At 42.6% G+C, this 18,337-nt stretch overlaps 1 protein-coding gene across 4 annotated transcripts in view; it reads left to right on the plus strand.

Annotated features, from left to right (window-relative positions):
• The window catches only part of NHERF4 (NHERF family PDZ scaffold protein 4), an 818,185-nt gene that overhangs the window by 742,604 nt on the left and 57,244 nt on the right, over positions 1–18,337 (plus strand). For 3 of the 4 annotated variants that reach the window (XM_056543464.1, XM_056543465.1, XM_056543467.1), the window contains one exon: positions 7,188–7,292. The exons of the other annotated variant lie outside the window; for it this stretch is intronic. In XM_056543464.1, coding sequence (XP_056399439.1) covers positions 7,188–7,253 — 66 coding nt within the window. In that variant the 3' untranslated portion in view covers positions 7,254–7,292. The remainder of the gene's footprint in view (positions 1–7,187; positions 7,293–18,337) is intronic. 4 annotated transcript variants of the gene reach the window in all.

The raw sequence follows: 18,337 nt of genomic DNA on the forward strand, positions 1-18,337 counted from the left end.
GTATACTAGATATTTAGGGACAGCATGTTGATCCAGAGATTTATTCTGACTGCCATATTGGAGTGAGGAAGAAATGTTTACCTCTGGTATGAGGGGTTTTTGCCTTCCCCTGGATCAACTCAGTAGGGACTCATTAGGGATATAGGTTGAACTAGATGGACTCTGGTCTTTTTCAACCTTATGAACTATGTTAATGCACCCAGAGGAACAGGAATGACCTCCTCTGTTACTCCGCTGCCCGCACGGACCCGTGCAAGACCCCGGCACCAGCAATAACATCAGGTACGGGCAGGCAGAGTGGAGCCAGGCTCAATACTCCCAAACAAGGGAAACTAGTTAGGACTGCCTAAACCATAAGACTACGGGAATTTAGAACAGTTCCGGCATGCCCTCAGCATTTTTATCCACACCTGGGACGGGGACCTTAAGGAACAGGAAACACACTGAGGCCAAGGAGGAGGGTTCTTATTTTTATCCTCAGGTTTCCTGTCCCCAGGGGCAGAGTCCCTCTCTTAGGTGGTGCTTTCATGGCGCCCGGAAATAAAAGTGTAGCCTCTCCAACTTTTTAAAATGGATCACTTATATGTAATCTGTGTAATGTTTTGAGGTGTCTGTTTGATGGAATCCTCAACAAATTTATCCCTAAAACGTAACCGTTTGCCTATAAGTGTACTGTTTGGGGGAGATTTATCAAAACATGTGCAGAGGAAAAGTTGATCAGTTGCCCATAGCAAACAATCAGATTGCTTCTTTCATTTTTAAAGAGGCCTGTGAAAAATGAAAGAAGCAATCTGATTGGTTGCAATGGGCAACTGCACTACTCTTCCTCTACACAGCCTGTGGAAGAGAAAAAAGGAGACCACAGGGGGGCGCCTCGTGTGATACCGTAAAGGTAAACAACACAGCAATAGGGGGTCAGAGTAGACAAACCCCTAGGTAGTGACTGCTCACCTGAGAGCAAGTAAGAACTTGCGTATCAACCCACACCGGGGTTACCAGGAGTTGTAGAGATGGTAGGACTGCTGCTAAGTCGGAGGTCGCAGGAGAAGAGGAACAACCAATCCTGAAGGAACTTAGGTATGAAGAAAAAAAAAGACCTCAAAAGGCGCTGTAATAAATAAAACAATAAAATACAGATTACGCGTTTCGGGGGAGCCACCCCCTTCTTCAGATCAGAGTATGTGCAGCAGATTACAGACAGGGTTTAAATACACAAGGAGTGGGCGCCAACCACTTAAGTGGGAGGAGCTAGTCAGACATACATCACATGGTACATTGTATAAAAGTATACAGATAACAAAACAGCAATTAACAATAAAATACAATGAAAATAATGGAGGTTCAGTTAGATCCGTCCTGTTAATAACAAAAAGAAAAAGCATATCAAGACATCGGATGTACTAGTAAACAGATGACAGCATCAGGATTGTCAGATATAAACATCCGGGCTGTACTGTATACACCACTCCCGACAGCATCCGGATTAAGAACTATAAACATCCGGGCCATGCTAGGAACGGGCTGCTGATGCAGTTGTCCGTAGGCATACACTGTTGCCACGGACGCGTCGCTAGAGAGTGGCCGTCACGTGACCGCACAAAACCAATAAGCATACAAGAATATCGGCATAATAATCCTAGGCTGTTGGAGAATGTTTTAGAAGCGATATAAGGCTCTAACGTATATGAGCAAGTCAGACTGTGGCATAAATCAGTAAAACCAAAGGTGAGTATGCTAGGGGAGATCAGGAACAAATAAGATGAGCAATGCACATGTATTCCAGAAAACATAGATACCAGACCGTGTACATGTCCTCTGGAAAGAGAACCAACACAGAAAAAGTAAGACAAAAGAATATGCGGGTACAAAAAATGGACTTATGTATGCTCAATATGTGAATATACAAAAATAGAAAGATAGAAATGAGTATAAATAATATAATAATAATGCCATAGGGTACAATAAAACCAAGGCTGCACAATAAAACCATGGCTATAAGATAATAATAGTAATAAAGCCATGAGGTACAGTAAAACCATGGCTGCACAAATAGGATATCATATTAGTATAATTAAAAACTACAGTACAAACTGTAAAAAGATGTTAAAAATTAAGGGACAAAAGGTTCACACGACAGATTTGAGGGACAACATGAGATGACAACCTCATGAATTACATTTGATCATCTCATTCAGTCCCCTTGGTGATAAAGTTTCCTCCTCTGGAGCACATCCACATTGCACCCCCTTTAGGGACATAAAGGAAAAATCGCGAAAGAGGGGATGCAGAGGAGGACGTGCAGTCAGGGAGAGAAAAGAAGCTAAAAGAATTAATAAGACGAAAGACATGAACACAGTCAAAATATTCAACCTCTCCACCTATGTTTTGGATGAGGTACAACAAAGGGTCCTTGAAAAAGGGCTCTCATTTTGTCCGACGTCAAAAGCTAACACTTTTGACCTGTTCATGGACTTAAATAAATTTATATGTAAAATTATTATTAAGAGGTTTTTTTCCCTCAAGGAATTGGATGGTCTTCCCCCTGCCAATTCCGATGCCTGTCAGCATTCTGATATGGTACCTCCACCTATCCATACGGGACTTCGGCCCAAATCTTCCTTTTACCCTCTGCATGCAAAAGGTCATTTTGTCGACACATTTTCCACCTTAGTCCAAACGGACTTTGAAAAACTGACTAAAAACACTCAGAAAAAATATCCTTCTAGCCTATCACATGTTGAAAATAGAGCCATTAAATCCCTTTCTGATAATAAATCTATCACCATCCGCCCAACGGATAAGGGGGGGCGGGATAGTCATATTGAATAGGGATGATTATATCCTAGAAGCTCATAGACTTCTGTCAGATAACACCTATTATTGCTCTATATCTCATAACCCCACTAAACAATTCTGCGAAGAATTGATCCAGCTAGTTGACTCTGGGGTATCTAAGGGTATTTATACTCATCGATGAACCAGCCCTACCGTTATTTTATTATCTTCCCAAAATACATAAAAATATCACAAATCCCCCTGGTAGATCCATTATTTCAGGGATCAACTCCCTTTCTTCCAATCTTGCACATTATATCGATTTACTCTTACAGCCATATGTGACTATCCTCAAATCATACTTAAAAGACACAACAGAATTTATTAAATCTATTCTAGAGGTCCCATGGGCTACAGACTATCTTCTAGTAACAATGGATATTTCTTCCTTATACACTGTGATTGAACATCAGGCAGGAATCAAAGCCATTGCACATTTCATCTCCAACGATTCAAGCATACCTGCGGCCCAAGTAGATTTCATTCTACAGGGGCTGAATTTTATTCTAACACACAATTATTTTGAATTTCTAGGTCAACTATATATGCAACATACTGGCACCACTATGGGGTCAAAAGTAGCCCCTAGTATTGCTAATCTGTTCTTGGGCTTGTTTGAGGAACAATTTGTGTACACTCATCCTCTCTTTCCAAACTGTATGTATTATCGACGATACATCGATGATATATTTATCGTTTGGAAAGGAGATAGATCTAAGCTAGATGAGTTTCTGTTGCATCTAAATTCTAACAACTGGTCATTACAATTCACACAATCAGTCTATGATAATCATGCTGAGTTTTTGGACGTACAAAAACATATTTCAAGCCAGTTGATAGCAATAGTTACTTGAACTTTGACAGCTGGTTGGTTGGTTATTGCACCCTATGGGCAATTTAAAAGAATAAGAAGAAATTGCACAAGTGAAAGAGATTTAATCTCTCAGAGTAATATCCTAAAAGCTAGATTTAAAGCTAAAGGCTATCCTCGCTCCCTTGTGCAATCCTCTTACAATAGGGCCCTTTCTCTTGACCAAGCGGAATGTTTGCTCCCCAAAATAGACTCATCAGCTTTTAACAACACTGATCGTTCCGCTAATGTTATAACCACCTATAGTAGAGAACATCAAGAGATTTGGAAGATTCTAACCAAACATTGGTCCATTTTACTTGCAGATCCCCATCTCAATAGTCTTCTTCCACCCAAACCTCTGATTACATTTCGGAGAGCCCGCACTTTACGTAATCTGATAGCTCCTAGTAAATTGAAACCTCATACCACATGTTTGCCAAGTTTCCTTGATACCACAGGGAGTTTTCACTGTGGTGTAGCACGCTGCAAATGTTGTGCAGTTATTTCGCAAAGGTGTAAAACCTTCACTTCCACTGTTACAGGAGAGACTTTCCCTATTAAGTCACTGCTTAATTGTGGATCGAAATATGTCATTTATCTCCTGCAATGTCCATGCGGCTTGCAGTACGTAGGGAGGACGATCAGATGCTTCAGAGAGCGTCTCAACAAACATCGGAACAATACAGTTCATAGTTTTCTTTTACACAGTGTTTCTCGACACTTGACTGAGAAACACAATAGTGATTTTAATTCTATTTGTGCCACCCCCATCAAATATATCACTAAGAGTGTGAATCAGAGATATAATATGCTGAGAAAAAGGCAAAATTTTGGGATTCACACTTTAGGCACTTTATCACCAAGGGGACTGAATGAGATGATCGAATGTAATTTATGAGGTTGTCATCTCATGTTGTCCCTCAATTCTGTAGTGTGAACCTTTTGTCCCTTAATTTTTAACATCTTTTTACAGTTTGTACTGTAGTTTTTAATTATACTAATATGATATCCTATTTGTGCAGCCATGGTTTTACTGTACCTCATGGCTTTATTACTATTATTATCTTATAGCCATGGTTTTATTGTGCAGTCTAGGTTTTATTGTACCCCATGGCATTATTATTATATTATTTATACTCATTACTATCTTTCTATTTTTGTATATTCACATATTGAGCATACATAAGTCCATTTTTTGTACCCGCATATTCTTTTGTCTTACTTTCTCTGTGTTGGTTCTCTTTCCAGAGGACATGTACACGGTCCGGTATCTATGTTTTCTGGAATATATGTGCATTGCTCATCTTATTTGTTCCTGATCTCCCGTAACATACTCACATTTGGTTTTACTGATTTATGCCACAGTCCGACTTGCCCATATACGTTAGAGCCTTATATCGCTTCTAAAACATTCTCAGACAGCCTAGGATTATTATGCCGATATTCTTGTATGCTTATTTGTTTTGTGCGGTCACGTGACGGCTGCTCCTTGGCGACGCGTCTGTGACTACACGTTCATTGGTCTACTGTGGTCACGAGACGGCCACTATCTAGCGATGCGTCCGTGGCAAAAGTGTATGCCTATGGACAAATGCATCAGCAGCCCGGATGTTTATAGTTCTTATTCCGGATGCTGTCGGGAGCGGTGTATACAGTACAGCCCAGATGTTTATATCTGACAATCCGGATGCTGTCATCTGTTTACTAGTACATCCGATGTCTTGATATGCTTTTTCTTTTTGTTATTAACAGGACGGATCTAACTGAACCTCCATTATTTTCATTGCATTTTATTGTTAATTGCTGTTTTGTTATCTGTATACTTTTATACAATGTACCATGTGATGTATGTCTGACTAGCTCCTCCCACTTAAGTGGTTGGCACCCACTCCTTTTGTATTTAAACCCTGTCTGTAATCTGCTGCACATACTCTGATCTGAAGAAGGGGGTGGCTCCCCCGAAACGCGTAATCTGTATTTTATTGTTTTATTTATTACAATAAACCTCCCAGTGCTTTGTACTACCACCACATCCCTGGTTTGGTTTACTTTTTGGGAATCTGCAGCGCCTTTTGAGGTCTTTTTTTTTCTTCATACCTAACTTCCTCTACACAGGGTTTGATAATTTTCCCCCTATATGTTTATGTAGGGGTAAATGAATGTTCCTCCCCAATTACGTCTTTTGATCTAAATTTAAGACTGGTGGATATTTATGAAACTGTCTAAAAGAAAAACAGTAGAAATTGTATTTCTTATTGTGCGCTTGAAAAATTAAAGGTGTGCTATGATTGGTTGCTATGGACAACAAAGATAGTTTTTCTTTTAGGCAGTTGTCTGAAAACTACTGCTTTATGGTTTTATTGCTATTGCCGGATATATGCAATATAAATATTGTGCACATGTGGGGACCCACAGTATATGGTGGGACCATGGGGTGTAGCGGTGTAGGTGGAGGGGCAAGATGGTATTAACCCCCGGGGCAAGGTGTTGTTAACCCCTAATGTTGGTGACGCCAGAGTGGTTTTTGGGTAACTGAACCACTCGAACGGTATCTCCGCTATTCCAATGGCTAGATAGTGAAAGGAGAGTCCACAACCAGTTATGGTTTAATGGAGGCTTTACTAAGTTTAGATAGATGGTATTATCGTCACAGCTAGGCCAGAATCACATAGAGGTGGCCATGAACACAGAAGGACCTCGCAGCTTGCTGGAACCACTTAGACTTGTAATAGACTTTGGATAATTGACTTGAGGCTTGACTAGACTGTAGATAGAAGTGACAGCAGACATAGACTTGACTTACTGGAATGACTATAGATTTTAGGCCTTCCATTTGCTGGACACTAGCACTGAGATCTCTGGTGTTTGCTGGTCTCAGTAAAGAGTGATGGTAGAAGAGAGATAATTGTAATGGCTGCCCCCTTATATAGAGGGGGGCTGAGCCAAAGCCCATTGGTCACGCTGCGGTTCATGTGTTAAACTGGTGCTCTCTACGTAACATAACATATGACATCTCACAGATCCTTTAGACCAGCTATACATTAGGACACTGACTATCCATAATATAAAATAGTTAACAGTACATCAAAGCAGGGTAGACACCGCAAGAGAGCCCCCTTGGTCATTAATGGACTCAACCTGACAGGGCCTAACTGTAGTGCAGGACCATGTCCTGTACTGGGACATTACACACAAATAAGTCTTGCTATGTACATGTGATGTTGTGTCTGTGCACCTGTGTTTCTGAGACTAGTGAGCAATGACACTCTTTGTTACTGCCATGCTCATATCATTATAGCTGATGCATGTGTAATTCCAACTTGTAAAAAGGTGCCAGGTAACAAAATGTTTTACAAATGAAAATCTGTAGATTATTATATGGCATTGATTCAGAATAAAACTGACAAAAAAAAAAAAAACATAAGGGGACACTAAAAAGTAAGGTATGTTTCCCATAAACTGTTTGGTTGTGTATTAATCCATCTTTTCTCTCAATAAGATTGGAACTTCACCCCTGCTTTTTTATGAAGATAAGAGTCATAACAAAGTTTCTGAAGTGTATTAATCACTTTCGAGAGAATTACCCACACCCAGTACTTTACAGGTGAGAAATATCTAGTCATGAGGTAAAATAACATAAAGAAGGTGGGGCGCCCTGCCAATGTTCACGGAACAATAGTCAGACATGCAGGAAAGTAAAAGAAAGAATTGGTTTACTCCTAGGGTTAGTTAAATCTTGCCTGGTCCTATGATGGATCCATGAACAAGGACCGAAAAGGGAGGTCTTGTTGAGCACTGCTGTAGACTTCTCAGAAAATATTAGCAGCCACACATTCACAGAACTGGATTTATTATAGAAGAAGAAAGAATAGACAACACGTTTCTGCATTCACATGTCTTCCTCAGGTCAAATATTAAAAATGCACTATGGTAAATATTATAAGTACACCAGTAATTAAAAGAACACACATATAATGCTAAAATAGCAAAACAATAGCCATAAATAAATAAACAGTATGTATACTGAATGGAAACGCACAACTCAATTGAAATACACATGTGCCAAAATAAGAGTTAAATAATAAGCTAGGAACAAATTAAACATACAAAAGGACATAATGGGTAACAAATAGTGTGGTGTAGTCTCATATATCAATATTTCTGTGTAAATTGTCCATTCTCCTTTCTTCTACAATAAATCCAGTCCTGTGCAATTGTGGCAGCTTATTGTTCCTGAAAAATCTACAGCAGTGCTCAACAAGACCTCCTCTTTGCTTCTTTATTCATGTCTTCATATCTGTACTTCTTGGCCCACTGATTGGGTCATCTCATTGGAATACTAGGTACCACTTTGCCTTTCATCAAGTTTCATAGCACAACTCTATAAGGTTAGTACAGAACTTATGGTGTGGTGGTGGGCTCGCACCCACTTTTATATGCTACACAAGGGAGCACCCCTTTGCTTTTGTTTTCTTCTTTTATCTATGAAAGACCTGTAGGTTTGGTTTGTCAGAATATAAAAGAAGAACTATGAAACAGTCATAGATACGTTCTTAGAAAGAAATAAGATTTCTTTTTTCATTACAATTTATGTCATTCTTTGAAAGGTTGACACCCCCTCAAAAAAAAAAAAAAAAAAAAAAAAAACATACAGCAGGTATTGTGGGTTTTTGGGGATTTTTTTTTTTTTTTTTAAAACACCAAGTGTATTCCCAGCCTTATGCATATGTAGAAATGTAGTATCACATCCTCTTCCCTTTACCTACACATACCCCTTGACTTCACCCATCTCCTTCCCTCCTTGGCTGAGCTTGATGAACACTTGTCCAGGGATCCGAGGATCCTGCTGTGGAAAGGGCCCAACTGCTGCCCAGCCACTAGCTGTGCTACAACTAACAGCACCAGTAGCATTCTTACTTTGCAACACCACTTTCACGCTGTGGCCAAGCAGGATTTAGTGTGGGCAAAACTTTGTAGTATTAAATCTAAAGGGAGACAGAGGTCTGTAAAGGGGAAAAGTGAAGTCTGGAGCATGACAGATAGGTCTAAGGGGGGGCGACAATGGGGTCTGGAAGGCCAAAACAGAGGAGTTTGGAGCAGGACAGGGGAGTCTGAAAGGGGTTATATTCAGTGATACAATGTGTGGCACAATCATATTCAGCGGTACAGTGTGTGGCAGTATTATAATCAGGGGTACAGTGTGTGGTTGTTTTATAATCAGGGACACAGTCTGTGGCATAGTTATATTCAGTAATAAAGTGTGTTGTAGTATTATATTCAGCGGCACTGATTGTGGTAGTTAGAGATGAGCGAATCGAACTTGATGAACCCAAATTCGTTACGAATTTCATGAAAAATTCCATTTGCAACGAATATGAATATTGCCGCGATTCTATCGCACAAATCGCTTCATTAAACTCAATTTTACAGCGTTCCAGGCTATTGTAGGGCTAAGATGGCGGATCCACATGTGAGTACATGGGGCAAGGGATTATGGGAGGGCGGGAAACAGCGGCGGGAATGAAGGTAGGCGGGCTGACCCTGAACCACATGTGAGATTCAGCCTATCAGTGTTCACTGACCCCTGTGATGTCACAGCCCCTATATAATCGGTGTCCATCTTGCCTCACTTCATTTCATCTATGCACTCAGATGGAGAGGACGGGACTGTGTGTGTGAATAGCTCATACCACAGCATTACACTGCAACTGCTAGTCACATCAGCATTAGGGAAAGGCAGGAGTGCAGAGTGCTGTGCTGTTACACTGAGAAGGATCATTGATTGCTAAAACTCCTATTCACGTTATTGAGCATTGCAGCAGAGAGGGGCAGATAGCTGTCAGCTGCCTCATACAGATCTCCAAGCTGCCTGAACGTTCTGAAGCATCTTATCTCCTCATTTTTCAGCTCTATTGAGTTTTTTTCTCCACAAATCTTCTGCTGCTCAGAATTGTGTGACAGAGTGCAATTTAGGGTTTAATCCTTGGATTTTTTTTTTTTGTGGTGCTGCACTGTTGGGTCCTGCTGCTGTTCAGAAATAAGTCATATTAGTGTGGACTTTAGTGCCTTTTTACCATTTTTCACTTGTTACTCTGTCTCTGTGCTAAATTTAGTGTTATACCACACGTTATACACCTGCCGGTGTATTAAAGAAATTTTTTTTTTCCCTGAGTACAAATACGCTTTTTCAGTGGCCTTATCATTGCAAAGGGCCTACATACTAGCAAATAGCATACCATATACCACCTTGTTTTCTGTCTCTGTGCTAAATTCAGTGTTATATCACACGTTATACACCTGCGTTACACTGCATTAAAGAAAAAAAAGGGTTTCCTGCGTAAAAATACGCTAAACAGTGGCCTTATTGCAAAGGGCCTAAATTCAAGCAAATAGAGTACCATATAACACCTTTTTTTCTGTCTCTGTGCTAAATTCAGTGTTATACCACACGCTATACACCTGCCGGTGTATTAAAGGGAAATTATTTTTTTCCTGAGTACAAATACGCTTAACAGTGGCTTTATCATTGCAAAGGGCCTACATACAAGCAAATAGCGTACCATACACCACCTTTTTTTCTGTCTCTGTGCTAAATTCAGTGTTATACCACACGTTATACAAAGCCTCTTGGGTACTGCTGAGGCCTACTCCTGACTGCTCCTGGTGCAATGTATCCCCATACATTGCACCAGGATCAGTCAGGAGTAGGCCTCAGCAGTACCCAAGAGGCTTTGTATAACGTGTGGTATAACACTGAATTTAGCACAGAGACAGAACACTCTTGGGTAGTGTTATTGTTAAACTTACTGGTAATTTTATAAGTAATAAAATTGAATTTGGCAGAATGCTAACCGTTACACAACGGAACACTTGTTGCGTGTGATTTTTTAATGAAAAAATAAATAAATACATGGAGAGGGATTAACTCTGCTTAATCATTTTTGGCGATTAGAATCCTTTTGCCATCTGATTTTTTGGAGACAGATGCACTTACACACATGTAATTACACACATTTTTTTAACCAAATTTCAAACATTGTGTGGTTTATTACTTTTGAGAAGAATGTCTTTGGGTGGTCCACCATCCTGCATTATAGAGTCTTCTGAACTGCTGTATATGCGCTTGTTTTTTTTAAAAAAAAAAAAAAGGTATTTTGTCCAACAGTTTCGATAAAATGTTGCGTTTTTTTGGGGTGGATTGTGAAGCCCGGGTGACGGGTGTGTAGTGTGTACTCGTGCATCAGTCAACTCCAGTCTGTGTCCGTTAGGCAATATATGGGTTACTGATGCCGCAGAGGTGGGGCCTTGGTATTGGAATTTTGATTATTTAAAAAAAAATTTAACATATTGTGTGGTTTATTATATTATAGAAGAATGTCTTTGGGTGGTCCACCGTCCTGCATTATAGAGTCTTCTGAAATGCTGTATATGCGCTTGTTTTAACAAAAAGGTATTTTGGCCGACAATTTCGATAAAATTTTGCGTTTTTTTTGGGTGGATTGTGAAGCCCGGGTGACGGGTGTGTAGTGTGTACTCGTGCATCAGTCAACTCCAGTCTGTGTCCGTTAGGCAATATATGGGTTACTGATGCAGCAGAGGTGGGGCCTTGGTCTTAGAATTTCGATTATTTAAAAAAATTTGAACATATTGTGTGATTTATTATAGTATAGAAGAATGTCTTTGGGTGGTCCACCGTCCTGCATTATAGAGTCTTCTGAACTGCTGTATATTCGCTTGTTTTAACAAAAAGGTATTTTGTCAGACAATTTTTTAAAAAATTGCGTTTTTTGGGGGTGGATTGTGAAGCCCGGGTGTGAACTCGTGCATCAGCCAACTCCAGGCTGTGTCTTTTAGGCAATCTATGGGTTACTGATGCAGCTGAGGTGGGGCCTGGGTCTAGGAATTTCAATTAAAAAAATCAACAATTGTGTTGTTCATTATTTTTGAGAAGAAAGTCTTTGGGTGGTCCACCGTCCTGCCTTATAGAGTCTTCTGAAATGTTGGATATGCGGTTGTGTTTACACAAAGTTGTAAATTAAAAAAAAAAATTTTGGTTTTGGGGCGGATTGTGAAGCCCTGTGTGTACTGGTGCATCAGCCAACTCCAGGCTGTGTCCTTCAGGCAATAAATGGGTTCCTGATGCCGCAGAGGTGGGGCCTGGGTCTGGGAATTTAAAATTTTTGGATTGCGGGTGCTACAAAAAAAGATGGACACACCCTAATCCGTTCAGTGGAGCGCGGACCCCGGACATCTAAGGGCATAACACACCTGTTATTGCTCGATCTCAGGAGAAGGGGGGTTCATCATGGGGAGAAGAGAGTTGCAGATTGCCCTTGAGTCAGCAAGGCGGTAGCACGGTTGGCAGTCAGCGTGGTGTGGCAGTAGTGGAAATTCTGGAACCAAACGTGCCCGGGGGAGACCACCTGCTCCGCGGCAGCTTACCTTTCCGGGAGTTAGCGGGTTACCAGCACCGGTCGATGAAAGTGATTACCCACTCCCAGCATTAGTATCCTATACCTTGATAAAGCTGGTTCTCTCCAGCGAAACGTCGGGGGGGGGGGGGGGGGTGCTGGGGAACACATTTTAAACAGCAATAATAGGAATTGGTAAATTAGATAGAGGAGGTGCATGTTATGTGGACTACAAAGATTGGAATCTTAGGATCCAGATTAATGGAATAAAAGAGTCCCTAACATAGAAGCCCTAGTGAAATAGAATTAGTGGAACCAGTAATGGACCAATCCAATTCCTAAATATTGTGTTTTTAAACACCTTCATTTGTATTATTCTTTGCAGTGTATTTATTGGCACAGTGTGGCAGTATTCAGCAGAACAGTATGTGGCAGTACTGTATTCAGTGATGCAGTGTGTGGAGCTTAGGGACAACAGTGTGAGCTACTATAAGAAGCTTGTCTTGGTATGAAGGATGAGGATCTACTGCAGAGGTAAAGTACAAAAGATGTCTAGACATAAAATGTTATAGAGGAAAAAGTAAAATAGACAATTACAGTGAAGACATCGCCAGTAAGTCACTGTCATAGTGTATTCTGTCTATGCCCCATAAGTGCTGTAACATAGTTTATAAGGTTGAAAAAAGACCAGAGTCCATCAAGTTCAACCTATAATCCTAATAAGTCCCTACTGAGTTGATCCTCATACTCTAGGTAAAAATTCCTTCCCGACTCCATATATGGCAATTAGAATAGATCCCTGGATCAACGTTCTGTTCCTATAGATCTAGAATCCATAACCTGCAATTCTCCAAAAATGCATCCAGACCCCTTTTAAATTATTTTACTGAGTTAACCATGACCACCTCTTCAGGCAGAGAATTCCACAGTCTCACTGCTCTTACAGTAAAGAATTCCTGTCTGTGCTGATGTAGAAACTTTCTTTCCTCTAAACGTAGAGGATGCCCCCTTGTTATAGATACAGTCCTGGGTATAAATAGATCATAGGAGGGATCTCTGTATGGTCCCCTGATATATTTATACATAGTTATTAGGTCTCCTCTAAGCCTTCTTTTTTCTAAACTAAATAACCCTAATTCTTAGATAATCTTTCTGGGTACTGTAGTCCTCCCATTCCCTGTATTACTCTGGTTGCCCGTCTTTGAACCCTCTCCAGCTCCACTGTATCTTTCTGGTACATTGGTGCCCAGTACTGTACACAGAATTCTGTGTGGTCTGACTAGTGATTTGTACAGCGGTAGAATGATTTCCTTGTCATGGGCATCTATGCCCCTATTGATGCACCCCATGATTTTATTTGCCTTGGCAGCAGCTGCCCGACACTGGTCACTACAGCTAAATTTATTATTAACTAAGACTCCAAAGTCCTTTTCCACATAAGTCATCCCAAGTGTGCTCCCATTTAATACATAATTCCAGACTGATTTTTCTTTCCCGTGTGCATAACCTTACATTTATCAGTGTTGAACCTCATCTGCCACTTCTCAGCCCAAACCTCCAACCTATCCAGATCCATTTGTAATAGTGCACTGTCCTCTATAGTGTTTACCGTTTTACAAAGTTTAGTATCATCTGCAAAGATTGCTACTTTACTATTCAACCCCTCTACAAGGTCATTCATAAATATATTAAATAGGACAGGACCCAAGACTGACCCCTGTTGTACCCCACTAGAACAGTCACCCAGTCAGAATAAGTACCATTAATAACCACCCTCTGTTTCTTTTCACTGAGCCAGTTACTTACCCACTTGCACACATTTTTCCCCAGTCCAAGCATTCTCATTTTATGCACCAACCTTGTATGTGGCACCGTATCAAATGCTTTGGAAAAATCCAGATATACGACACCCAGCGATTCCCCCTGGTCCAGTCTGGAGCTCACCTCCTCATAAAAGCTGATCAGGTTAGTTTGACAGGACCGATCCCTCATAAAGTCAAGCTGATATGGAGTCATACATTTATTTTTATCAAGATACTCCAAAATAGCATCCCTTAGAAAACTCTCAAACAATTTACATACAATGGAGGTGAAACTAACAGGCCTATAATTCCCGGGGTCACCTTTTGACCTCTTTTTAAGTAATGGTACCGCATTTGCCATGCGCCAGTCCTGTGGGACAGTCCCTTTTACCAGGGCCGCCATCAGGGCAGTACAGGCAGTTCAGCCATCAGGGGCCCAGACCAGAAGCACTATGTAGAGGGGCCCGCAGCTGCCCACGCTTTCACCCTCCTCTCACACTCCACACCTAATGTCAGTAAAAAGAACAAGCTCCTTGCAAAGCAACAGGGCTTGTTCTTTTTACTGTACTGAAATCACGGGAGCCCATCCTCTCCCCTCCCCCATGCCCTGCCTGTACCCAGGCCCCTCTCCTCTCTCCTGGGCTCCTCCCTGAAAGTAAAATTCGCTCAAGATGTTGACCCCCCTGGAGCTGCTCAATTGTGTGTGTTTGTGTGTGTGTATCTTGAGCCTAAGCATGTGTGTATACCTAAGCATTATGTTTGTGATGTGCATGTGTTTGTATCTGTGCATTGTTTTTCTATGTATGAATTTATGTGTGTGTTCACAGTGTGGGGCACTACTTTGGTATATGGGGCTCTCTTCAGGTGACTGGGAAAGCCGTGTGTACTGCCTATCACCCAGCTTTCCCACTCTCCTGAAGGGAATATGTGTCTGGTAAAACAGCCATATTAGAGAGAAGACATGGAGGGAAATAACAACAGATGTCACAATAGTACTCTGCCATTAAAGGCAGACTTACAGTCCTCCCCCAGCTTTATAAGACTCCTGAATAGCAGAACACTAGTGTGACATCTGGTACTTAAATGGGCACTGTCATGAAATAAAAAAATTGATATGTTGTAGTACTTAAAGAAGATATCCCATGCAGCAAAGAAAAAAAAAAAAACCTAGCCATTCCATAGTATATTCACCTACCACCTCTCTGACATGTTTGTGATTTTTTTTCCGGCCCCCATTCACCGGCTATTCAGCTCATAAATTCCAGTTACTTCCTGGTTATGGTGGCTATCCCTGTGATGTCAGAGACTACATTTCCCTGCATGCACTGCTCACATTTCCTGCTCTCAGCTGCCTGAGCAGAGAGCTTGTTACCACCCCTAACTTATCTTAGTCACTCCCACAGCTCTGCTAGCTCATTCCCACATAACACTGAGCTCCAATCATAGCCCTATACAGCAGGGTGGCCACGAGGAAACAAAATGTAATCTCAGTGCTCAGAGAGAGGGACCCTGGAGTTGAAGCTGCAGTTTTACACTGTTAAATCACTCCCTCACCCTCCTCCTCTCAGTGAAACAGCTTTACAGTGGCACAATCACCTCCCCCTTCTCTGCCCTGCACTCCTCTCTCCCCAGTGCTCAGTGTGACAGCTCTACGCTGGTCAGCTCCCTCCCCTCCCCCTTCTCCTCCATTCTCAGTGTAAAAACATTAGCAAGGAGAGGGGAGAGAATCAGCCTGTCTGCTGGGGCTGCTATGATCTGAATCAGCCGGCATATAGGCAGTGCTGCTCAGCCAATCACTGTAGAACAGAGGGAGGACAGTGTGAATATTCATCAGATGGGAGGGGCTAAGGCCGAGCACAGTGAGCTCTCTGCAGCACAGGGGTTTTCTGGGTAATTGTCACGTCACGGCCCTGGGATGCTGCTGATAACAGCCTGAATAGGGGGTCACAAGTCATGAAAACCTGGAACCGCTGAATTTCCTGTCAGACAGAAGAATGCAGAAAAAGCTTGTTTCTAAGCAGCATTGGTAATGGAAGTGATTTACAAACCTATATAACTTTACCTTCTGCACTAAAAGCTGAACAATTTTTTTACTGTGAGACTTGTCCTTTAAGTACTACAACATATCTCTAATATACTTTAATTGAAAAAAAAAAGTGATTTTAAACCAGTTTAAAATCACTTTTAAATTCGGCCAATAGGGGTCGACCTCCTAGTGGCCGAATGCATTCGGCAGTGACGTCACTACAGAATTTCAACTCATTTAAGCCTGGCAATGAGTCAAAATTCAGTCACTGCGGTGCCCGCTCCCGTCTGTCAATCAGACAGGCGGGAGCGAGCGCTTTGAAGGAAGTGGATGCGCGCAGGCTCCCGTGGACCAGGTAAAGTATTATTGGGGGAGGGGGGGTTGCGTGTTCACCTATACAGTATGCCTCCAGTTTCCCCACTACAACTCCCAGCGTGCCCTGACAGCCAATAGATGTCAGGGCAAGCTGAGAGTTGTAGGGGGGGAAACAGCTGGAGGGACACTGAATAGGTGAACTAAGGGGGGTGGGGAGGGGGAGTGGGTTGAGCGGAGCGGCAGGGGGGTTGCAGTAGGGCTGGGCGGCATACCGATCGCGGGATGTGCTGGAGCGGGAGCCACTGAGCTCCCCCTGCTCACATCCCCGCTCCCCCTGCAGCTGCCGCTGGCTCTCAGTGATCAGAGCCAGGGGAAAGCGCAGAAGCTCTGCAGCGCCCGTACATTCAGCGCTTGCAGGGGGAGAAGGCTCTGCTGATTCTTACATTCCCCTCCCTGCTCGGGGATCAGAGAACGGAGCGGGGACAAAGATCCGAAGCGCTGCGTCTGCACATTCAGCGCTTGCAGGGGGAGAAAGCTCTGCAGCGTCCGCAGCGGCTGCAGCTGGGAACCTGGGTTTATAAGCTGTGCAGCGGTGAAAATGTAAGTGAATAGCCGTCAGTGCGCCCATGGGGAAATCATGATAGTGCTGTGGCTGACAGTTAACCCCTTCCCCGCCATGCGGGTCGTGCGCACGGTCCCCATGGCGGGGAAGGGGTTAACTGTCAGCCGCTGCACTTATACCCTGTTTCCCCCATGGTATCACGGTAATACAGTAATACCGCCATAACTTGAAAAAATACTGTGATATACATATTAGGTAATACCGCCCAGCACTAGGTTGTGGGCTGCGCGGCGGGGAGGGGGTACTCTGGGTGAGCTAAGGGGGAGGGGGAGTGGGTTTAGCGGCGCGACGGGGCCAGGGGGTTGCGGGCTGCGCGGCGGGGAGTGGTATGTGCGGCCATCACAGATCCGGTGTTCACCTATACAGGGTGCCTCCAGTTGTTTCTCCACTACAACTCCCAGCATGCCCTGACAGCCAATAGATGTCAGGGCAAGCTGGGAGTTGCAGTGGGGAAACAACTGAAGGCGCCCTGTATAGGTGAACTACAGGCGGAAATGTCGGCCCCAGCAGGCATCAGTGACGTAGTGCCTGCTGGGGAAGTCTGTCTGGTAGTGAGCACACTGCCAGGCAGACAAAAGGCATTTTTAATATGTAAAAAAAAAAAATTAAAGGCAGGGAGGGGGTTAGGGATAGATGGGTAATAGGCAGGGACAGAAAAAAGAAAAAAAGTGATGGTGGGAGCTACCCTTTAATGTCTTCAATATAGCTGCTTCACCAGACATATATTCTCTTCTGGAGGATAGGAAAGCTGGGTGACAAGCAGTTCATGAAGCTAGGAAAGTAATGTGAGCCCTGCACTGTGTAATGTCACCCAGCTTTCAAGTCCCCTGAAGTCCCTGAAGTGATGGACTGCTTGTCCTACCTTTACTTCTCATGGAGTATGGAAGCTGTGCCCTCTCCCTGCCACCACCCTTCACACTAAGGCTGGGTTCACATAACTTTTTGATGATCTGGTCACCGGACACGGCCCCTATCTAATTCATTTGAATGAGCCAACTGGAGTCATTTAGTGAATCCGGTCGGCTAATTTTTGCCCTGTATCCAGTTTTCTGACCAGACCTAAACCGTGTTATATGGTATTTTTTTCAGACTATTGCTTTTGGTGAGGGGGAGGAGGGTCCAGACCCTATGACTTTATGGGGCCCCGAAATTCCTGATGGCGGCCCTGCCTGTTACTATAGTGTCCCTGAATATTCAAAATTGGTGTCTGTCTATTACATTACTTAATTCCTTTAGAATACAGGGGTGAATCCCATCTGGACCTGGTGATTTGTCTATTTTGATTTTTTGTAGGCGGCACTGTACTTCTTCCTGGGTTAGACAGGTGAACCTGTATTGGGGAGTTTACCTTATCCCACTGTATTTCACCTGGCATTTCATTTTCCTCGGTGAATACAGTTGAGGAGAATTTTTTACTATATTTGCTTTTTCCTGATCCCCATTTATAATTTCTTCTTTATCGTTTTTTAAAGG

Source organism: Hyla sarda, chromosome 10 (genome assembly GCF_029499605.1).
Source record: "Hyla sarda isolate aHylSar1 chromosome 10, aHylSar1.hap1, whole genome shotgun sequence".
NCBI classification, from domain to species: Eukaryota; Metazoa; Chordata; class Amphibia; order Anura; family Hylidae; genus Hyla; species Hyla sarda.